At 39.2% G+C, this 23,901-nt stretch overlaps 1 protein-coding gene across 4 annotated transcripts in view; it reads left to right on the top strand.

The window, feature by feature from the left end:
- The window catches only part of MARF1 (meiosis regulator and mRNA stability factor 1), a 47,260-nt gene that overhangs the window by 8,267 nt on the left and 15,092 nt on the right, over positions 1-23,901 (top strand). The window contains exons 2-18 of one of the 4 annotated variants that reach the window (XM_063099687.1): positions 3,223-3,424; positions 5,563-6,258; positions 7,009-7,183; positions 8,066-8,292; positions 9,365-9,482; positions 10,061-10,233; positions 12,893-13,318; positions 13,520-13,677; positions 13,766-13,921; positions 14,973-15,162; positions 15,879-16,057; positions 17,233-17,313; positions 19,714-19,950; positions 20,079-20,198; positions 20,895-21,070; positions 22,655-22,875; positions 23,649-23,791. In XM_063099687.1, the coding sequence (XP_062955757.1) occupies positions 3,281-3,424; positions 5,563-6,258; positions 7,009-7,183; positions 8,066-8,292; positions 9,365-9,482; positions 10,061-10,233; positions 12,893-13,318; positions 13,520-13,677; positions 13,766-13,921; positions 14,973-15,162; positions 15,879-16,057; positions 17,233-17,313; positions 19,714-19,950; positions 20,079-20,198; positions 20,895-21,070; positions 22,655-22,875; positions 23,649-23,791 (3,620 nt within the window). In that variant the 5' untranslated portion in view covers positions 3,223-3,280. Of the gene's footprint in view, positions 1-3,222; positions 3,425-5,562; positions 6,259-7,008; positions 7,184-8,065; positions 8,293-9,364; positions 9,483-10,060; positions 10,234-12,889; positions 13,319-13,519; positions 13,678-13,765; positions 13,922-14,969; positions 15,163-15,878; positions 16,058-17,232; positions 17,314-19,713; positions 19,951-20,078; positions 20,199-20,894; positions 21,071-22,654; positions 22,876-23,648; positions 23,792-23,901 lie in introns of all 4 variants that reach the window. The other 3 variants (XM_063099686.1, XM_063099685.1, XM_063099683.1) reach the window with 3 other exon arrangements.

Genomic DNA, 23,901 nt, shown 5'->3' with positions numbered 1-23,901 from the left:
CTTATGGCTGCTCTAGTTGTTTGGTCAAGTAACATGTCCATGCTAATTTAAACCTCATTTCGTAAATTTTTGAGTGAAATAGCGTGTAAGGCTTCCTGATATTCTTGTAGCCATACAGTATATTGAGCAGGAGTTAAAACAGTTTTTCCAAGTGTTTTCCAATCCCAAGGGGTCATATTATACCCATTAGCAATTGATTCTAAGTATTCCTTAGTAGAAATACTATGTAAGCCATTTTCTGTTATGCTCTTTTTAAACCTTTCAAACAAGGAGAATGGGAGGTTTTCATGTCTCAACTCAGTCCCAGTTCTTACAGTGGGAAAGACATGATGAGCATCAACTCCTGTATTATCCCTTCTTTAAGACAGGACTGTATCAAGGGAATAAATGAGTTATTTGTCTCCAAAGGCAGAGGTGGGGGGGAGAGGAGGAGGAGGCGAGGATTGTTTTTCATTCTCTTTAATGGCATAAACACGTTTTATCCTTTTGTTAAGATTCTGAAAATTTTTTTTTTTTTTTTTTTTTTTGTCTTTTTCATGACCGGTGCTCAGCCAGTGAGTGCACCAGCCATTCCCATATAGGATCTGAACCCGCGGCGGGACCGTCGCTGCGCTCCCAGCGCCTCACTCTCCTCAGTGCGCCACGGGCGCGGCCCATGATTCTGAATAATTTTTAAAGCAATTCGACAAAATTTCCAAACTACTATAATCAATAATAATTTAGTTAGATGACAGTTAGTTACTTTATAACCTATTGCCTTAAGGAGATGTAGAAGCAGTGGATTATGTTGAACTTCTCTCTTAGGCAGTAAACTACCCATAACTGCAAGAACAGATAGAGAATTGAGAGAGTAAGAAAAGCAAACCTTCCAGGCAAAGCCCTAGCTAGACACTACCACAGGCGTGCAATTGCTTAATCAAAAGCCATCTCTGTGATCCCCTTTACCGGCATGAGTCCCCCTTACCGGGATTTCCCTCTTGATGGGATGAGTAGACGTCCTCTTCGTTTTTCTGGGCATCCTTTTTCTCCCCCCCCCCTTTTGTCGGGGCCTCCCTTTTGTCTGGATGAGTGGCAGACATCCTTTTTCTTTTCCCCCCCTTTTGTCAGGGCCTCCCTTTTGTCAGGATGAGTGGCAGATGTCCTTTTTCTTTTCCCCCTTTTGTGAAGACGAGTGGCAGAAGTCTTTTTCCTTTCCTTTCCAAGGCTTGGCAGGTCGGTCTCCGATCCGTGGACCCAGAGTTCATCACGTTGGGGTCACCATTTGTTGCTTTGCCTCCCACGGATTTGTCACCCCTTTTACCCTGGGTGACAGAGTCCAAAGATTACTCAAAGCCCATCTCTTCTGAGCAGTGAGAAGCCCTGAAAAGGGATTAATCTCCCAAAACCCTCAAGATAGAGGCATTCCTTCCATTTGGGAAATTAACCACGAATTGGAGTTCTCTTCCTGCATTTATTCTCCAGACCAGGAAGTTACAGCAAGAGAACATAGGTGGGGGTTTTGCTAAGTGTAGTTCAACAAGTTTAACAATAGAAGCTGGTAACATTCATTACAACAAGCAAGGTGGCATTCCATAATGCAATTTGCAAGAAGTTAAGTTGATCCACCAACAAAAGCTTGATCTTAGCAAACATTCTCTTCTTACAGCAATGTCCCAGTATCTTTACATATCAATCAGTAACCTGTCTGTCTTTGAGCCAGCAACCTTGCTATGTTACAATTCTTTATCTTACAACAGAGACTATAGCCTGGGGAAAATTTCCTGTCCTTTGCAAGGTTAACTTTTGAAACTGCAAGGCTTTGGAAAACTAGGCCCTGTGAAATACATTTGCTTTATGTATACTCCACATAACTCTTCAGTTGCAGTGCAGAAGCAGCCATAGAGAGTATTTAAGTGAATGAGCGTAGCTGTGTCCCAATACAGTCTTATTTTGGACACTGAAATTTGAATTTCATATAATTTTATGTGTCACAAACTATTCTTTTGATTTTTTTTCAAGAATTTAAAAATGTAAAATACATGATTAGTTAGCAGGCCATTTAAACAGAGGCATTGGACTGGTTTCGGCTGGTAGGCCATAGTTTGCCCCTGCTTTATGTGATTAGTTCTTCTATAAGTTAGATGCAGTATATGTATAATCATCTCTCCCCTCCCCCTGCCTTGTAGATGTTTAAAAAAAATCTCTTGAAAAGAGCATCTTATCAGAGATATAGCTAAAATAAATCCTTTCCTATGCCCAGATGAAATTTCTGAGAGATAATAAAATTAATGATTTTATAGTGGCCACTGTAGGTAAGAGTTACGTGGTGGTTGGGATATTGTGGCAAGGACTTGGAAATGAGATTCAGTGTTCCTCATCATTGGCCACCTGCCTCCGTGCCCAGTGGGTATGGATTGATTTGATCTGCCTTTGCTGTTTAAGACTGGTAGGAGTATTGTTGCACTGGAGTAGATATAGCACATCTGTGGCTTGAGATTTCTCTAATTGTTAGATTTTTGATGGTATATCAGATTGCACTTTCATCATAAGTAAACTAAGAAAATGGTTCAATTTGTTCTGTAGCAAAAATCAAACTCAAAGTTCATAGAGGCCCTTGTTTTGGACCTTCCATACTCATATCAAAGACACAGTGGGATAGGTTGCTCTTAAATCAATTTTAAAATCTTGTGTAATTGGCAATGAGGATATAGTGTCTGTTCTTTTATTGAGATTAAATGCTCTCTTTTTTTGACTCTGCTAAGCAGTCTTTAGAGAGAGATCGCTGAGACTAATTAAAAAAAAAACTGTAAAAAAAAATTTTTTTAAAAAAAGCCTACTTAGAGCCCAAGGAAGTTGACTCCAGCCAAGTGAGGAGGAGAAATGTCACTCAGGGATATGGTGTCCAAGATTTGACTGCTTCTCAAGCATGGCTGTGTATAGCAAGGAAATCGGACTCGTCCAGAGTTCATTTGAAGAGCTGTGGAATGTGAGGAATGGAAAATTATAGATGAAAAAAGAAAAATCAGATTGATAGAGTTAGATTTTAATCATAAATTGAGGCAACCAAGTTTACCAGATTTTAGTAATCTGTAATATGTTCTATTATCCATCCTTTTGTTCCTTAAGATTTGAATTGTTGGGAGACATTGCACTATAAATATAGTTACAGTCTCACATTTTGATATAATATAAAATTTGTTCTTATGCAAAGAAACAACATTAAAATCTCATTCGTTTTAACAGGGTGGAAGAATGAAAGAAAAGAGAGATGAAAGAATGTTGAACCACTTTGTTTGGCTGTATGATGGAAGGAAACAGAACTGAGAACTCCTGCAGTAGAACACTTGGATGGCTTCAACAAGATAATGATGCTAAGCCATGGCTTTGGAAATTTTCAAATTGCTTTTCTCGTTCTGAGCAGACGTTGCCACTTAGTCCCCAAACGGTAACTATGTACAAGACTAAGGACAGCAAATTCCTTATGCAAATAGATGAGAGGTTCATTTGGTATGGGACACAGTCTCTCTCCCTTGAGTCTTTGCCAGGTTTTCCTGTATATCCTGCTTGTATTGCCCCTTGGAGTATATTATGATTCCTAACTCAGTGAGAGAATAACTTTTTACCTACTGTATTCCACTCTAAGTATGGTAGATGCTTTAAATACTTAATGTTACAATTTGAGGAAGATTTGTTTCTCGTTAAAGTCACAGATTCCAAAGATAAAAATCCATGTTGTATAATAAAATCAGAGAAAAGTGCAAAAATAAATTGTACTTTACAGTAGCCTTCTGAGTTTTCAGTATTATAATGTAGGAAAGATTGACAAGACTTTCTTGACAGTCTCTTTTTTGTTCAAGGTTTCTCTTGAATATTTAAATACATCTCTAACTTCTTGCTTTACCTTTTCATAGTGATTTTGACATTTTCTGATTTCGTTTCATGCACTCATGTTACTACCTTTCTGTTTCTTTTTTTGTATTATACTTGGGATTCAAATGAGACTTTACTATAATTTTTTATAAGGGTATTAATAAAGTTTTTAAAAATCAATTTAATTCTCTGTCTTCTCTAGGTTTTACTATATAGTTGTCTTTGTTGGAAGGCATCAAGTAATTTGGGTCGTTTTGGAAGTGTTTTACTTTAGGGATAGTAGACAGTGAGGGTTGGCATCTCAAGCAGAGCTTCCCGGGATAGGATGATGGATCTAGCTGGTCTTCATGGAATCACACAGTTCAGAATTGCACTCTCACCTTTACAGATCTTGAAACTCAATTTTGTCAGTGGCATGCAGAATGGGGTCGGTTCAGGGGACCAGCTCACCATAACCATCCCCATAAAAGCCTGAAATATATAAATCAGAATGCCAGTATATTAATTTCTAGTCTGTACTGTAATTACCAAGAGGGCAGAACACACTGCTCATTGGCTGGTCAGCCCATTGTCATTACCTCTCTTTTAGGAAAGGTCTGAATGAAAATCCAGATTTTTCCCAGGTGAGTGTGGAATCACAGCAAAAGGAATGAAATTGTAGCAGTCATATGCACCCTTTTATGCTCTAAGGAATGATCATGTTTCTGTACTGTGTCAGGGCACCCTCTTTGTCTTAATGGTTCTTGCAGTCAGTCCATAAGGCTATTGATTAGTTAGATCCCTTTTCAGTGGCCAGGTACTGTGCTAAGTGCTTTTTGTGTTTTATCTACTTTTATCATTTTAACAGCTGTAGGATGTGCATTCTATCATTCCTGATTTATGGATGAGGAAACCAAAGCATAGAGAGGTTAAGCAGCGTACCCCAGGTGATACAGCTATTGAGCATCACATTCAAACCCAGGTCTCTGACAATAATGCCATGCTTGTAACCTTTGTAATATACCGGCCTCCTGTGTCTTTCTTGGAGTCATGTGACAAACTATTTGTCTTATATCTTTTTCCCAGATAGTTTTCTAATTGCTGTAATTCTTTTCACTGGCTACAATATAATTACTATTCTTGGCTTTAGGTCGTGATATGCTAGGGTTTGCTAAATGTCATCAGCAACACGGATGGGCCATTTGGGTAGATGGTTGATTTCATACATCATATTTGGAATCTTAACTCTTCTTTGGGGGACCTTACTGAAACCTCTTGTGGACTGACTGCAGGAACTGTTAAGTGTTTTCTTTAAACTACTTTGCCAATAAGCTATCTTTATTGAATCCTGTTTGTGACTGTTATTTACATTTCACCTGTTTTGTCTTTAGAAGGTCCTGTCAGGCAAGGGGAAGTTTTCAAAGAGAAATCACTAAGGCATAGATGGTTAACCTGGCTTGCTGAAGATGTAAACAGCCCCCCCCCCCCCAGTCTCTGAAGATTCAGGAAGAACACAGTTTTTATTTTAGTTGTGTGTTTCACTGTGCACTTCCTGCAGACCTCTCTGAAGAATGCCGCTGGTTTTAGCTAGCTGCTATTCCATTTCGTTCAGTTATGATTGAGTGATATAAACGGAATTGAATACTATTTCTGTTTTTTAATGCACTAGGATATGAGTAACCAAAAATCACTGGCCTCATAAAATTAACTTGTGTTCTGATTTTCTTTTCTCAGAAAGAGTACATGGAGAACAAGAAAGTTGCTGTGGAATTAAAGGACGTACCATCTCCCCTTCATGCTGGCTCTAAACTTTTTCCAGCAGTCCCACTTCCTGATATTCATTCTCTTCAGCAACCTAAAATACAGCTTTTAACTGTCCCCAAAGTAAGCTGCTGTGCTCATTGCCCTAATGAACCCTCCACTTCGCCAATGCATCTTGGTGGTGGTGGTGGTGGTGGTGGTGTTAGTGGAGGTACTAGTAGCTTGATTCACACGGGCACACTGTTAGACTCGCAAAGCACCAGGACAATCACATGTCAGGTAGGGTCAGGGTTTGCTTTCCAGTCTGCATCTTCACTCCAGAATGCCTCAGCTAGAAACAGTTTGGCAGGCATTGCAAGTGACTTTCCCAGCATGTGTCTAGAGAGTAATCTGTCTTCCTACAAACACCTGCCCTGTTGTGGAAAACTCCATTTCCAGTCATGTCATGGTAACATGCACAAGCTGCATCAGTTTCCGACTCTCCAGGGCTGCACCTCCGCTGGCTATTTCCCCTGTTCTGATTTCACAAGTGGGGCTCCGGGGCATTTGGAAGAGCACATTTCACAGTCGGAGCTCACGCCTCACTTGTGCAACAACTCTTTGCACCTAAATGTGGTACCTCCGGTTTGTTTAAAGGGCTCACTTTACTGCGAAGACTGTCTAAACAAGGTTTGTATCTTTTCATATTTTATGTTGGATGAAGCTGAGGTTTGAGGAATGACTTTTTTGAAGTTGGTTTATCTTGAAAAGTCTTTATTGTGCATGGGGCTGATCCTTCTGTGGTGTAGGTCTCTCCCCATCAGCATAACTTCTGGTCCTGAAAGAAGCAAAGGGTAAAATAAAATGGGAGACCATTCAAAAAAAGTACAGAGTAATTATTTATGTAGTTTATGCTTTTAGAGCCTTTTTTTTTTTTTTTTACAATAAATCTATTTCCTAGATGTAAACCTGTTTGACAAAGCCTCAATGTTTTATTTTTATCTTTAAAGGCTAAAGCGCAATTTTATAACTTAGGTTCAACTTATACATGGGTTCATTCATGTAACTGCATGTTGTCTTTTTGTAATAATATGGGGACCTTGAAACTTGGCTTCATTCACTCTAGTGTTCAAGCAAAGCCCTTACTACCCTTTATGCAGAGTGTGGGTGAGGTCTCCATTGCAGCAGATAGACATATGCCCCAGAATATAAAGGTCTGATTATGCGAATGTCTTCCCTGTTCATTTCAAGTCACTTCTTGGAAGGAGTTTATGAATTGATAGCTAATAGTTCTGGGAAAGATTATTTGGAAATACATTTATCAGAGGTTAGCAGGTGGAAAGGTGAAACACTTAGAATGTGTTTTCAGTTGTGTATAACTCTAAGTTCTGAAATGATGTATCTGAAACCTCCTCCTTTTTTGAAAAAATTTTAAAACAGCCGGCAAGAAATAGTGTAATTGATGCTGCTAAAGTCTGGCCAAATATACCACCTCCAAATACTCAACCAGCACCTCTTGCTATCCCTCTGTGTAATGGCTGTGGAACCAAAGGAACAGGGAAGGAGACCGCGTTGTTATTGGCGACCAGTCTAGGCAAAGCGGCTTCGAAATTTGGTAAATGACAGTATGGCCTAAAATGTGCATATTTAAATAGTTTTCACTATCTGGTACTAACATTGCATTTTAATCACCTTTAAAAGATTCCCTGTGGTTCTGAAGCTACCATTTTCCATCCCTTGGTAAAAATCTTTTTGTTATAGATCAGTAGGTAATTTGTCCTTTATGTTGGACTGAAGCTGTTTGAGATCAAAAGCTGTTTATATAAAAATCAGGACTATATTAGGAGAAATAAAGTGCTGGAAGAGACTTGGGGTCAAATTAGGTTCATAATCACACGTGTTGATTGTATACTCCCTAGAAGGATGCATTTAGTATTTAGAACGATTTAGTAAAGGCTGATTTGGAAAGCTAAGAGTTCTCAATTACAATCATTTTCCCCAAAGGTAGTTAATGTGATGTTTTATCTTTTGAAAACATTTAAAAAGTGTTAAGTCAGATATTAATGCAGTGTTAAGAATAATTTAAAATCAGCAACAGTAACAGCTTCACCCTGTGTTATCTCTTCACTGTTCTTCCATGGGTGAGCATGAAAATCAGGTCCTGGAGCTTCTGCATCTATTTAGTTATATGTTAGTGCTCAGAGAAGACTCACTGTTCAACATGAGAATGGCTCATGTTTGAGATGAATTTATTATGTGCTTTAAGTTACTTGACCTTCAGATTTGTTCACTCCTAAAACACAGGAATAATGTCTTAGAGTGATACAGTGGCAACTTGGTTGTTTATTAGGTCAACCTGTGAGGTTCGTATCCTTAAACTTAACATTGATCAGTAATTTAGTTTTTCTGCCCCTAAGAGTGATAACTAGCTGCCTATTATTTTAACTTGTCATTTCTTTTTTACTGTATGTAATTGAAAGTATTAACATTTCTTAAGGGTCACCAGAAGTTGCAGTAGCTGGACAGGTGCTAGAAAATTTACCCCCCATTGGAGTTTTTTGGGATATTGAAAACTGCTCAGTCCCCTCTGGCCGGTCAGCTACTGCTGTTGTACAAAGAATCCGTGAGAAGTTTTTTAAGGGCCACAGAGAAGCAGAATTCATCTGTGTGTGTGACATCAGTAAAGAAAACAAAGAAGTTATTCAAGAGCTGAATAATTGCCAGGTAAAAAAAAAAAAATTTAAAGAATTTTAAGCCATGGTAGAAGAATAAGCACGTTTGTTTTAAAGAATTCTGATTCAAAATTTGATTAATGATACTGCAATTAAGCTGAGTTTTCAAGTAAAAATTAACAAAACATTATTTCTAAAGTACTAGAAATCATTTAATCATGTTTGATCTTTCCATAATGCTACTTATACTTTAGTTCTATACTAGCATAATAATGACATATCTGCTGTTTTCTTTGATTATCATAACTGCTCTGTGAACCAGGCACATAGGATTTAGTATTTGCAATTTACAAATAAACTAAGACCCTAAGAGTGATGCAGCTTTAAGATCACATGGCTAGTAAGTGGAAGAGCTAGGATTTAACTACTTGTTGTCTGACCCCAAAGTCTGTGTTCTTAAACGGGAACTAGAATCCAGGTCTTTTGACTCTTAGACAGTTAATTCCATATGGCTGTCTAAAATTATATATTTATGTTCTTTACAAAAACTGATACATTCCTGTTGTGTATTGCATGTGGTTGAGGCACCTCCCAAAATACATCCTTCCTTGCTTTAGAGACAGTTATATGTGAGCCTGGTAGTTTTTAACAGGAATAAATGCATCTTAGCTCCCTTAGGGGCATACCCCCTCCTCTCTCTACCACCTGACTCCAAATCCTGAAAGCCACAGACAATGGGTAGCATAGACAAGTACCATAAAATACAACCCCAAACCTTTCTTTAGTCCTTTATCTAATCTCTACCACCTCCAAATTGTTGGCAAAAGCTATTAGAGCAAACTTAATGACTTCAAATATCACTTTTTTTCTACTTATTCCTGAAAAGGGGATAAATGAAGTGCAAAAGCAGAAGATTGTAGATGAAAGTAGAGGTAACAACAGACCCAGTTAATTCATGTGGAGAACCAGTTCTGAAATTATTGAGATCTGGTTGTAATTTCTTTCCATTCCTAATAATAACAATAATAAAAGAGTTTCTTTCCTCCAGAATTATCTAGGACTGAATATGTGGCAGTTTTCTAACCTCAGCTATTTCTCTTCACCTTTTTTATAATTTAATGCAGGTAACCGTCGCCCACATCAATGCTACTGCAAAGAACGCTGCTGATGATAAACTCCGACAGAGTCTCCGAAGGTTTGCAAATACTCACACTGCTCCAGCCACTGTGGTTCTTGTGTCAAGTAAGTGTAGAAGCGTCTGCTAATCTCAGCTAAACTCATTTTGTGGGAATTATGATAGAAGCCAGAAACATAAAGTGTGCCCCTAAAAAGTCTGAAACACACGGGGCATTTTAAGTTTATTGTTGAGAACTATTTAGGAAAAAAATTGGGTCTATGTGGATTTCTGTATTTTCTGTTCGGAACTTGAGTTCTTGTGGAGCCAGGTTTATGAAAGAAAATGTGGGGGTTTTTTGTTTTTTTTTAACCCTGGACCCACTGTTACTAATTTGAAAAATTCAAAATTTCCAAATTTGAGTCTCCCCAACATATTAATATATGCTCCCTTTTAATACTGGAAATAACATGTGTCTTGGAATTTAATATAAGTATGTGGTAGAATTGTCTTACCATGTTAATTCCTCTGATATGAAATGTGTTCTTGTTCTAAAAGTGGGGGGAAGCAGCTTTGAATATAATCCAGCCATTTTTTTTTTTTTTTTTTTTTTTTTTTTTTTTACTTTTCAGGGGGTGTCAATAGAGTCGTCTGTCAAGTGTTTCTAATATTTGGGAATGGGGTTGGTCTGTACCTTTTCTTTCAGCTGATGTCAATTTTGCATTGGAACTTAGTGACCTGAGACACAGGCATGGTTTCCACATAATTTTGGTCCATAAAAACCAAGCCTCAGAAGCACTGCTGCATCATGCTAATGAGCTGATCCGATTTGAAGAGTTCATTTCTGACTTGCCCCCCAGGTTACCACTAAAAATGCCAGTAAGTGGGTTTGCATTATTTTTGCCATTTTCCAGTATTAGATTACGTAGGCTGAAAGACAGCCCTTAGCCAGGGGGTTGCCACTCCCAGGAGGGGTTGTTCTTTGTAGGAGGCTGGTCAAATTTTGACATAAAACTTGGAAACCTTCAGGTTTTTTTTTTTTTTTTTTTTTTTTTAACAAATATACAGAGAATTGATACATATAGATTTTGCTTTTATTTTTTTCAAAATATCATAGAAAATTGACTTGTAGATTTACCTTACCAACAGCCACTTGCCAGTATTTCCAAAGCTAGCAGTATTTCGTGCCAAATGGATGGAAATAATGGAATAAGAAAAAGTCATTACTCTTTTTGCATCCAAGTATTATGGTAGAGAATATGGTGAGGTCTTGTACATACTCGTGTGGTTGGTGTCAGAATTTTGTGCAGTTTTTAGGCATTTAATACTTAAGCTCCAACAGGCTTCTGAACTTATGCTTTTTATACTTGCATTCTGTGTCATGCACATGAACAATTAGGACTAGTGGTTACTGCTAAACATAGCCACGTGCTAGGAGAATGTGAGCATAAGAGGATGATTTGGGATAAGAATGTTTGCTGTATTGCTGAGTTGTGTTTAAGCTGTTGGGAGAACTCTTACAGAAATAGTAATAATAGTGGAGAGGAACTATCGTGTGGGTGGTCGAGAAGAATGGGCAATCCTATACATTAAATGCAGTTTTAAGGTATAATTTAATAATTTTAGAGTTACAGAAGTACCTTAGAAATTATTCATCCAACATCCTTAAGTAAAGGAGGAAGAAGTCAGTGCTTAGAAAAAGTAAGCAAGTCATTAGCAATTGCAGCAGAGCGGCACCCTGACCCCTGGTCTCTGAGTTAAGCACTTGCCCAGCTAGTCCCACTATATTACCTGATACCCAGCAAGCCCAGACTCTGGGCCACAATGAAACACGTGCTATGGACAATCCACAGTTGGGAATACCAGAGTCTTGCCCAAGGAGTAACATACACAGGCTCTACCTCAGTCATTTGAGCCTCTTGCCTAACTCGCCTTTGTTGTTATTCATTGTTTTTAGTCTTTTGGCTACAGCTATATTTCCTCCCTCCTGTTTTTGTTTGGCACTAACTTTTCTAACCTGAAGGCCTTTAAGTCAAATGCAGTATTTTAGGTGAGAGCTTGTCCACTTTGGAGATTCTTATTCCTTATGGTGACAAAATAAATAAAAAGATTATTCAAAACATTCAGTCTTGCTGGATGTTTTTTTCCCATTCACTAAAGTAAGATACGTTTCTTTTTCTTTTATGTTCTTTAGTCTGTCCATTTAATTTTAATAAATTAAACATATTAATACTGCCTGGGTTTTAAATCCCAGGTATAATAGGAAGAGTGTAGATTTTTTTGATGGTTTGTCAGCACCCTTCAAATAAAAAGAAAAGCCTCTGATTAGAAGAGTAATGTATTCATTGTAAAAACAAAAACAAAAAACAATATTCAGAAATGCGGAAGGTGAAAACTCCACTATCCAACCCTCCAGAGGTAACCGGTCTTAACAGTTTGGTATTGTCCTCCAAATTTTAAAAATGTGATAAATTTTTTAAATGTAGTTAAAAAAAAAAAAAGTGTCACATATTCAGGATTGTATGACTTCTTTTTTACTTAATGTCATAGCTTAGATGTCTTTCCATATCAATATGGGTTCCTGGGGTAATAGTCCACAGGGTAAGTTCCAAGGGGTGAAAGTTCTGGGTAAGAGTTTTACTAACAAGATCCAAGTTGTCCTCCAGGAAGGTGGTACTAATTTATACTTATCAACAATAAATGAGAATGTCTATTTTAAATATTTGCCAGTCCGATAGGTGAAAAATGGCCATTTTATTAATCATTAGCAAGGTGTAATATATCCTTTTATTATTGTCGTTATTGGCTCTTGATATTTCTCCTGTAAATTATTCACATCCTTTGCCCATTTTTAGTGATTTCTTTTATGGCTTCTGGATTTAACCCTTTCTATAATTATCTTTTCTTGTGGTACTTTAATGGTTCTATTTCTTAATACATAGATTTCAATTCATCTGGAAGGGTTTTGAACACCCACTGCCAAATAGAACTTCCAGGCTGACTACTGGCAACCTGCTATTGTAGCTGGACAGGCTCTAACTTTATATATTCAACAGCCCTGCTGAATAAATAAAATAGACTTCTTAAAAGCAACTTTATTGAGATATGATTTATGCTTAACAATATTCACCTCTTAAGTATAAAATTCATTTCTTTTTAGTAAGTTTACTAAGTTGTGCAACCAGTTTTAGAATAGTTCCATCACCTCAGTGAGGTCTCTTATGCTAGTTTATAGTTAATCCCCATTCCTACCCCCTGGAAGCTTTTAATCTTTCTGTCTCTGCATATTTTTCTTTTCTGGCTGTTTCATAGAAATGGAATCATACAATATGCAGACTTCCATGCTTAGCATATTCCTCAAAACAACATTGTTCCTTTGTCAACACTAGATAAGTTTACCCTCTCCCAACTAAATCACTATCACTCCCCTCCAAGGGTGTTAGCTGAAGTTTAGAGATCACTCACTGTTCTTATTTTGAGATTGAATGTCTGCCCTTGGGTTAACCGGATGTAACATTTTTTCCCTCTGTATTAGCAGTGCCACACTCTGCTCTATGTCTATAATCTACCAGCAAATAAAGACGGCAAGAGCATCAGCAACAGGCTCAGACGCCTATCTGATAACTGTGGTGGAAAAGTGCTGAGTATCACGGGCTGCAGTGCAATTCTCCGCTTCATAAACCAAGACAGTGCAGAACGGGCTCAGAAGCGAATGGAAAATGAAGATGTCTTTGGTAATCGGATCATCGTGTCATTTACTCCAAAAAATAGAGAACTCTGTGAAACAAAGAGTTCAAGTGCAATTGCTGATAAAGTGAAGTCCCCCAAAAAACTTAAGAATTCAAAACTGTGCCTCATCAAAGATACAAATGAACAATCTTCCAGTGCCAAAGCCATGCCTGGAAAAGGGTTGCAGGCAAATTCTGGATCTACTGCAAGAAGTACAAGTGTTAAAAGTTTACAGGTAATTTTGATACCTCTTACTTTCTGAAGTTTACGGCGGGTTTGGTTTCTTTGTTTCTGTTTTATGTGCCTGCTTGCTTTGGGTATGTCCTTTTTTTTATTTCAGTTTTTGATGATACTTAAAGGCAGTTATTTTCTGTACAGGATGTAACACATCTTGAGTACTTAAATTTTAAACCCCACTGCACTTGTGTCTTTTAAGGAGCTGTGCCGCATGGAGTCAAAGGCAGGTAATAGAACCAGTGAGCACCAGCAAGGAGGCATGAGGCCGGTAGCATCTCCTCACAGTAACTCAAATGCTGCAGTGCTGACGTCTAAAAACTCGGGGATGGCAGAATCAGTTTACAAAACCAATCAGAAGTATGTTACGTTGCTCTTTCTCATAGTTGCTTCTTTAATGTGAAGGCAGACATATGACCTTTGCCCTTCAATTTTTCTCTTCTGTTAGTAAAGAGAACCTCAGTGCTCGAAGTGTTACCAGTTCTCCAGTAGAGAAAAAAGATAAAGAGACTGTATTCCAAGTGAGTTACCCATCTGCTTTCAGCAGGTTGATTGCATCAAGGCAAGTCAGTCCTCTGCTCACATCTCAGTCTTGGTCTTCTAGGTAAGTCCATCTTCTTGACCCATGGGAGTGGTTACCTGCAGTAGGAAGGATTACAAAATAGTATGGTTGTTGAAAAGAGTTCAAACAATACAGAAATGCACAGAGTAAAAGATTAAGTCTTCATCCCTTACATCTCTCCTCCACCAATCCCCTTTTCTGCAGGTTATCATAGCTAACATTTAGGGGCAGTGCTTCTCACCATTTTTCCCTCCTCCATATGGAAATCTTGGTAAGCAGAAGTCAGGGAGAGAAGCCTGTCCTGGAGTACCTGGCCGGTGATGGGAGGCATGTTCAGATGTCCTTACATTCATCAGGTTGAGGGAAAAGCCCACACTAGGCACAGATTGGTTATTCTTATTAATATGATACTTTATAGGAAGCTGTTTGAGAAGCTGGGTTCTCTGTAAACTACTGTAATTATCTGTCACTTACCTTATCCAAGCTTTGTAAGCTCATGCTAGCTAATTATTTAGGCTCGGGAGACAGAGGAGCCATAAGCCTTGTTGCATTGCCGTGAGCTCCTTCTCACTTTGCATTTGTTTTGCTGACTCAGTGAAGAATCACTATAGAAAGTGACTGTGGACCTGAAAAATTACATCTAAAAATTCATATAAAAGTTTTCCTCATGTGCAGAAGGACTGCAGCATATGAGCAAGAATATATAGCTTTTTCAGAGCCACAAGGGAGGTTAAATGACTTAAGTTGGTATTATAGGTTAATTTCCTAAGAATAGATGCCCAGAGCAGAAAGTTAATTCATCAGGGCTGCCTGTAATTTCCACCTTTAGCTTTAAATAATCTAATGCAAGAGTATCTGACATTAAATAATTTATTGGTTATTATAAGGGGTCAACAGATAGTACTTTTGGCAATAAATCTATGTCAGTTGTATATTTAAGATTAAAAACACATTTGGAAACCGGATGTTTAGTTTGGTTGCATTGTGGGAAAGCTCTGTTTCTTTATATAGCTTCAAACAGAGCCTAAATGATAAAACCTAAATACACAGAACAGTTTTTTAAAAATAACCTCAATACATGTGTTTTTAGCAGGAGCGTGTCTCCAAACCTTTTAAACAGAGCCTCACCACTTGCTTTCAACGTTGCAAGCTCGAGCAGCGGAGCCGACTGCCTAGACCCATATGCAAATGGTGCTGACATTCAGGTCAGCAACATAGACTACAGATTATCCCGGAAGGAGCTGCAGCAGCTCGTGCATGAAGCATTTTCTAGGCATGGCAAGGTATCCTCTTCCCTCTTGTTCTTCCTTTTGTTTTACCCTTTGGAATTTCATGTCAAAGGAACTTAATTTGACACACATAACCACAGCCAGGATATTAGGGTGACTCAAGTGGGTTTGAACTCTTTCCTTTTCCCTCTGGTCTGCTTGGGGTCGTGCTACAAATCCGGTTTTTAGGATATAGCCCCAGAGAGCAAGAAACCTAGCAGGGAGAAACATTTGTTATAAGTACGGGTTTAAATGGCACTTTGAGAAAAAAAACATTGATGGGTTTTAGTTAGCTTTGCCTGCTACAATACAGAATAGAATTTTTAAATGTTGGTGGTTTTGTTTATATCTTATTGTATCTGACTCAGTTTTTAGGTGCAGTTGGCTAAAAATGCACCTTTTATAGATTCTTAAAATGGCTATGCCCCAGGTTTTTTTTGCAGGGTCTGGAAAAGACCCCGAAGACTCCTCCCATGTGTTGTCCTCCAACTCTGCCTTGGAGACCTGTGCATGCCAGAGCACAGAGGCAGACCAGGCCGGTTTCATGTCTCCAAATATCACCTTACGCTAGTTTACTTATGTTCTGGTTGGCAGAAGTGCAGAGTTCAGACAAGTTCCCTCATGAAAGCACTGAAATCTACAAGCGTGGTCCGTAATGATTCACCTTCAGTTTTAAGATGACACAATTCTGGGTACACATCACATTCTCTTTTCCTTTTTTACTATTGTAGGTGAGGAGTGTTGATCTCAGCCCCCATACAGATTATCAGCTCAAGGCTGTTGTTCAGATGGAAAACTTACAAGAAGCAATCAGTGCAGTGAATAGCCTCCACAGATATAAAATTGGTAGCAAGAAGATCCTGGTCTCACTTGCCACAGGAGCTGCTAATAAATCACTGTCTTTACTGAGGTAAAAAAAACACGCCATTTATTCCAAGAAATAACATTTAACCTGGAAACAACTTTAGAAATAATAAAAATAGATTTTATCACATTCCCAGCCCTCTTGTGATGATTACATATACGATAATATTTATTCTCAATTGATAGAGTTAGAAATAAGCCATTTGACTCCTGTTCAAGCCCTTAAAGGTGAAGTACAGCTTAAACTTGACAGGCACTTGGGAATAAAATAATATGCCACATCCAGAACAGGTTCTAAAAATAGTAGACCTCTATAGTAAAAGTTTATAAGCCTAAAAAAGTCTAAAACATTCCCTTCAAGTCTTAGTAGAAGGTAGATTTGTCCACAGAGACTAGATCTGCAAAGCTCCGAGCTCTCAGCTTGCAGATACAGCCTTAATGTCAAATAGACACCCAGCCTCATAAGTCTACATTACAGCTACATCAGTATTAGGAATCTGGTAATGATTTTATTCATAATAAGATTTGATTCTTCTTTTGCTCTCCCTGTTTTGGGGAGAACAAGTAAAACAAGACTCTCTTCTGAATGTTTGGATGATCAAAGATCTTTTCTTTAACCTGTATTTCTCCATTATTTTAAATTATGGTGTTTTTCTCAGCATAAAAATAATATTCATTGAAGAAAATTTGGAAAGTTCAGAAACATAAAAGAAGCAGGGGAAAAATTTATAATCCTGTGGTTCAAAGCTAATCACTTATAACAGTTTGGCTATTTGTTTTGTGGGTTTTTTCCCCCTTTAAGTGTTTTTGGTGCCTTTTTGTTTTTTAAAACCATAGTTGAGATTATATTCTATTGAGTTGTGTATCCTCAACTACCAGAGTTCCAGTCACACATATTTAACATATTAAGCACAGTACGGCAGGAGATATTCAAGCTATTCTGCCTTTTGCTCTGAACTAAAAGTGTCTTTTTGCTACACAACTGTGGAAAGCCCTATGATTGAGTCTGAGAAAAATCCTAGTGTGTGACTTAATATCTTTCATTGGCTTGTCCCTAAAATCCTTTCTTTAAATTTTTCTGGAAAATAAATTCTGACATATCAGAAACCAGTAAATTTATTTTGTATACACATTGTGTTAATGTTATGAACTCATTTTTGAAAATATAACTAATGTAGAAGAAATGGTATGTTTCTAATTAATTGAAACTTTGTCTTACAGTGCAGAAACAATATCTATTCTTCAGGATGCTCCTGCCTGCTGTCTGCCTCTTTTTAAATTTACAGATATCTATGAAAAGAAGTAAGTTAGGTTTATTTTTCATTGATACAGTCAGTACTGATTAGTGATTTCCATGCACAAAACCATGGTAGCTACTGTTAAGGAACTTCCAGCCTGGTAAAGGAAATGAGACAGACTGTGGTGTTCAGATTTAGATTTTGAGTTTAACAAATTTTTAAAACTTCTTTCATTTTTAACAGACTTAGACCTTCAGTCCCCAAAGCTGTATTTACACACACACACACACACACACACACACACACACACACACACACACACACACACACACACACACACACACACACACACACACACACACACACACACACACACACACACACACACACACACACACACCCCACCCCCCCACCCCAGTTGACTGATTAGTTTTATTACTCATTGAGTGAACATTTTTGAGCACCTTCTAGACTGTAAGCTCCAGGTTGGTAGGGACTGGATCTGACCTAACAGTGTATCCTCAGTACCCAGCACATAGTAGGTGTGCAACAGGTATTAGCAGAATGAAAGACTGAGGCACTGTGGGGAGTACAAAGCTGGGCAAGACACAGCCCTCGTTCTTAGGAGTTTATGTCTAGAAGGGAAGAGAAGGTGCTCACAGATTCTTATAAAAGGAAGAAAACTCATTGAAAAGGAGGGACAGGGAGGAGAAGAGGCTTTGAGGAGACAGAGGAGGGGAAGGATGAGGAGTTGGATTGTTATTCCATGAATAATGGGAGCCACTGATGGGTGAATGGTGGGGCGAGAGGTGTGGTGAAGGGAACAGCGCTTCAGAAAGACCCTCTGGTGGCAGTAGTGTCTGAGATGGCATGAACAGCAGAGGGAAGGAGATGAAGAAGGGACAGTGCTGCTCCAGTCCTGGTTCTAAGCAGATGCTCTTGGAACAGCTGGATGCCACAGACACTTCGGATGTCAGTGAAACAGGACTGGGTAACTATTTTCAGTAGCAGGCAAGGTAAAAAGTAGAAGTCAGTTTGATTGTGAGTTGTTTTTTCCTTGGATGACTGGGAGGATGGTTGCATAGTTAAACTGGAAATAGGGAAATAAAGTGTGATTAGGAGGTACAGTGAGTATTTGATCATTCTTTTGGACATACAAGTTTTAGGGGGCCATTGGAGTAGCAGAGTAGAGAGTTCTCATGGTCTTCTGCACATTTGGAGACTCCCTCTGGAGGGAAGTCAGCTCTGAAGATAAGGCAGTTATTTGCCTACAGGTGATGGTGAAAGACGTAGGAGCAGATAAGATCAGAGGAGAAACAGAGAAGGACGGAATGGATGGAATCCCACCAGGCCAGGGAAGTGGGCAAGAACTCAGAGGTGAGGGTGTTATTCAATGATGTGTGGAAAGAGCACATCAGGAGTGTGGGGATTCAAGGGGACTGAGGAAATGGTGGGAGGTTTGGGGATGAGGTGGAGACTGCTGTGACACTACAGCCATCGCCACAGAGTCCTGTGGGTACAACACAGGAGGGAAAGGGCTGAGAGACTGGGGCAAAGCAGCAGAAGCAGCTCCTGAGAGCCCAGCTGTCTGCCTTATAGGGGAGGCAGGAGAGCAGGGCTGAGATGAGGGCACAAGGGAGAATGGACACAGTGCAGGGACAGCACGGAGACTGGTTTTGGTAGAGGGGAGTCTGAGCATGCATGTAGGGCATTGAGATGGAACCACTGGGCAGACAGTAAGATGAGCAGGTAATATTTGTTGAGCACTTACTATAAGCCAACATCCTGTCCATACTTAATTAAATTTATTCCTCACATCAACCCTATGAGATAGATATTATCATCATCCCATTTTACAGATGGAAAAACTGAGGACCAGATTTGTTGTGTAAGTTGACTAAGGTCATACAGGTTGAAGTTGAGTCAGGATGTGAACTCGCATCTATCTGCCTCCAGAGCCTGCTCTGAGTGTGAAAACTACCAATCAGTGGGATGAATGAGGAAGTCTGTCTCCGAGGATGTGTGGGTCATGCAGTTGAGGCACAGGGGCGGTGAGAAGGTGACTGGAAAGGAGTACACTTCTGAGGGTGGAGAGCAGGGATGGTGACAGGTCATGCAGAGGGATTTGGAAGTGGGGGAGATCCAAGTTGAGAGAGGTCATATCAGATAGCTGTCCATCTCAGGAAACTAGGTCACTTACAGAAACTGGGCAAGGGTGTGGGGTGGCTTCCAAATGATATAATCATTGTAATCGGCAGTGGGCCAGAGGTGACTCACAGGAGTACTAAGCACCACTGGTTTGGTAGTGAATGAATTTGTGGTAGAATTATTCTAGTTTTACTTTTGAAGAGATGGAGGAATTGTTCTTGGTTATAGCCCTTCATTTAAACAGGACAGGCGTTTCTGTATAATCCAAGGAAAACATTCTAAGTCAGCATCTCTCTCTCTCTCCTCTTGCTTTTAGGTTTGGACACAAGCTGAATGTGTCAGATCTATATAAATTAACAGACACGGTCACAATCCGTGAACAAGGAAATGGACGGCTGGTGCGTCTCTTACCCAGCAGTCAAGCCCGCCAGAGCCCCTTGGGGTCTTCCCAGTCACATGATGGCTCCTCCACAAATTGCAGCCCAATTATATTTGAAGAGTTAGAATATCACGAGCCTGTCTGCAGACAGCATTGTTCTGATAAGGATTTCAGGTATGCCACCTGTTTTCCTTTAGCAATAACCCTTTTGTGTAAGATCCTGGAGCAGCTGTTAGAATTACCTTGTGAACGTTTTAGGCCCCCAAGGAATGTCAGCTGACTGTTCATTCTCTTTTTTGCAGTGAACACGAATTTGATCCAGACTCTTACAAGATTCCTTTTGTGATTCTCTCTTTGAAGACATTTGCGCCCCAGGTTCACAGTCTTCTCCAGACCCATGAGGGCACTGTGCCTTTATTAAGGTGAACCATATCAAAGCCACTCGAAATATAATGCCTTAGTTCCCCTTTTTATAGAAAGTCTGCCCTCTCTGCCCACATCTCTACCTAAACAAGTATTGTGGAATTCTTCCTAATGTTTTAACCTTGCAGTGAAAGTATATCTGAAATAGCATCTATTCAATCAATATTTCAACAAGAAAGTTTGTGCTAAATTTTAAAAACATAAACATGAATAGAACAGTTTCTTTTCCACAAAGAAAAGATATAAGTGCTATAATAGAAATCTGGACGAGTGCTACAAGAGTGCACACAACCTCAAAGACTTGTAAATTTCAAGACCTGAGAGAGAAAAATATTCTTCAAAAGTCCATTTAACCATTCTGTGGGCCATGATGGTAGACAGTGCAAAGGCCAACACAGGAATAAGTGGCCTTAATTCCCCTGATACGTTAAAGCAGATGAGTAACTGACTTGGAATCCAGCCTTATTTTTAACAACATCTGGAAAACTGCCCAGGAATTTCTAGTACCATCAGAACATCTCAAAGAGACCAATGCCATGGTGATTGCCTTTCCGGGAGCTTAATTTTAACTTTCAAACCTAGATTGTGGGCATTGAAGCAGAAATTATTAACAGATACATTAAAGCCTTCTGTTTAGCAGGTGCTTTGCTTTTCCATTACTTTAATTTAACCTTTTTTTCCCCCCCGCACTTCAGCTTTCCAGATTGTTATGCTGCAGAGTTTGGTGATCTAGAAGTAGTGGAGGAAAACCAAGGGGGTGTTCCCTTAGAACACGTCATCACCTGCGTTCCAGGTGTAAACATTGCCACTGCTCAGAATGGCATCAAGGTAGTTAAATGGATTCACAACAAGCCCCCACCTCCCAACACAGGTAGGTGTCAGGTGTTTAGTCCTCCTCAGTTCCCTCCTGTCTACTGTGAGACTCAGAGGAGACTGTTGGCTTTCATCTTAAACAGTAGCACTATTTGTCAAGTGTGAAAGCACCATGGGTGTCTCCTTTGATCTTTTAAAAACTCTGTGTAAAATGCTGAGGGTTTGGCAGAACTAGACTTTTTGAAAGTACCAGCATGATTTATGTAAAAAACTTAAAACCCAAGTTTCACAGTTACAAATCTCTTTAGCTATCTAATTTTGTGATGCTTTTGGCTTGTCAGTTGACTAGCCTTTTAAAAAGTTTCAAGAATTTAAAGGGAATAGCTCAGTGCAGATTCATTTTGGTCAACGTTTCTGACTTTGATAAATGTGAAAATAAACTTAACTTTAAATGTAAAGGACTGGAGAATTTAGACCTAGATTTGGGTGTTTCTGAGTTATGGGCATGCCTCAGGTTGCAAGTGTTTAATGCTGCTACCTGTGAACAGCACTTTAAATTGTTGCCTCCTGTACGAGGGCACTTCAAAAAGTTTGTGGAAAAATACAATGAAAAGGTAATATGAATCTTTCCACGAGCTTTTTGAAGACCCCTAATATATATACACACACACTTTCTTCTCTTTGGCCCCCAACACTTCCTCACCTTCTCCTCTCACATCCCCGTACCCTACAGGAAAAAAGGTAAGGATAAGCAGGGAGCTGTGCCTGAGTCGGGTGGCCCTTAGAAGAGAAATATTTGTACTGAAGTTACTTTCTGTTTGTTTGTTTGTTTATTTATTTATTTGAAACATGATTGAATAAAATTTAATTATTCCAAATTATACCATAGTTATACCATAGTTGTACCAAAACCTCTTACCAAGCCCCTCCTTCCTTTCCCCCTAGACTTAGACTCCGCAGGGGCCCACACATTGTGCTGTGCCCTCCTTGCTCTCTTCTGTGCCATGAGCCCACAAACCTCTTCCACCTTTCTATAAGTTTTCTATCTGGTTTTCTTATACTTTTTAAATTAATTTAATTTTGTTAAGTATGAGCATTTAAGATAATGCAAAAACCTGCTTCTTGCTCAGTTTTATGTCATGCTCGTTTCATAACATTAATTGATTTCCATGGTTTTCTGGGTAACATTTTCAGCTCTACTATGGGTTAATTACGGTCTTCTGGGCTACCCGCCTAATGACCATTCATACCTTCTTTTCTGTGGGGAAGTGTGTTCCACATGACCAAGTTACAAAGGGATCTTTGAAATACAGCCAGTTTCTGCACTGGAAACTTCCTGTGTATTTTCACTTTTACTGTAATTAACACTACAGTGAACTGTGCTCTTACTTTGGCTACTTCGAGAATTAGTGGGAAAGCATTTGCCAGCCCATAAATAAGATGGACTAGCCAGTTGATTATATGGGACCTGAGGACCTGAATGTAGAAGCTGAGATGTTAAGCAGCTATGTGGTTTCGTCTACCCATGATTGAACTCAGGCTAGGGACTACAAGGTTAGTACCTACCTACCTTTCTTTCAGCTGGTGAAATATGCTTTATGTCTTAGGCATGTTTTTTTGGTTTTTTGTTTTTTCTCTCTAGACCCTTGGCTTCTGCGTTCCAAAAGCCCTGTAGGTAACCCCCAGCTGATCCAGTTCAGTAGAGAAGTGATCGACTTGTTGAAGAGCCAGCCATCTTGTGTCATACCAATTAGTAATTTCATCCCATCCTATCACCATCATTTTGCAAAGCAGTGCCGAGTATCAGACTACGGATATTCCAAGCTGATTGAATTATTAGAAGCAGTGCCTCATGTGTTGCAGGTAAGGAATGCTGAGGGATTATTTGTTTAAAGATAGGAATACTCCTCCATGGCTTTGGCTGCTCAGCCAAAGAAACAGGACAGTAGTAACCTAATTCCTAAGAAATGAGTTCTGAACAAAACATCCTGTAGAGGCTTTCTTCATATTGTAGGGAATCTAGACAAGGTGGCTTCTCAGTTTTTCAGAAGGCCTCAAGTTTCCAACTTAAAGGAGCTCTTTAGAGGGCTGAGGAGTATTTTACCTCTAATCTCTATAGACTGACCTTTTTCCATCTAGCATCATTCTCTCCAGAATTGTTCGTTGTTATAAAGGTGCTGCCTGAACATCCACATGCTTGTATGTTGGTGCCTACATGAGAGTCAAGGGTTTAACCTCTCTTATGAATGAGTTGGAGATGAGCTACTGGGCTGGAGCATAGCAGTGGATCCTATCAAGGATTTGTCTACCAACTTACAGTGTTATAATAGCTGCCTACTTGTAAAAATGGCTTGAAAAACTTTAATAAAGTTAGTTGTCTGGACTGATGATACACTTTTCATTTCTGTACTCACAACTATTTGGGAGAGGGTGTGCAGGGCCAGAAAAGGGTCCCAGGCAGTTGGGCATCTGTTCCTTTTGACTATCTACATTTTGTTGATTTACATGTGTTCAAATTGCAGGTATCATATGTAGAGGGAGTTATTCTCTGAGGGTAGTAACAGAAGAGAGCCAGCAAGAAAGTCAGTATCTGTTGAGGTCTTAGAGTATGAATAATTTAAATGTTTGATTTGCAGATTCTCGGAATGGGCTCCAAACGTTTGCTGACGCTTACCCACAGGGCCCAGGTGAAGCGCTTTACTCAAGACTTACTGAAGCTCCTCAAATCCCAGGCCAGCAAGCAGGTTATTGCAAGAGAGTTCTCACAGGCCTATCATTGGTGAGTCGAGAAGAAAAAAAAGTAAATATTTTAAAATACTTTTTCTTCCCCCAAATATTAAACAGTTGTCTAACTTTTCTATGAAGCATATTTTTGGAAAACTTGTTGTT

The sequence above is a fragment of the Cynocephalus volans genome, chromosome 6, assembly GCF_027409185.1.
Source record: "Cynocephalus volans isolate mCynVol1 chromosome 6, mCynVol1.pri, whole genome shotgun sequence".
In the NCBI taxonomy this organism is placed as follows: domain Eukaryota; kingdom Metazoa; phylum Chordata; class Mammalia; order Dermoptera; family Cynocephalidae; genus Cynocephalus; species Cynocephalus volans.
This window is presented reverse-complemented; position numbering and strand designations above follow the sequence as displayed.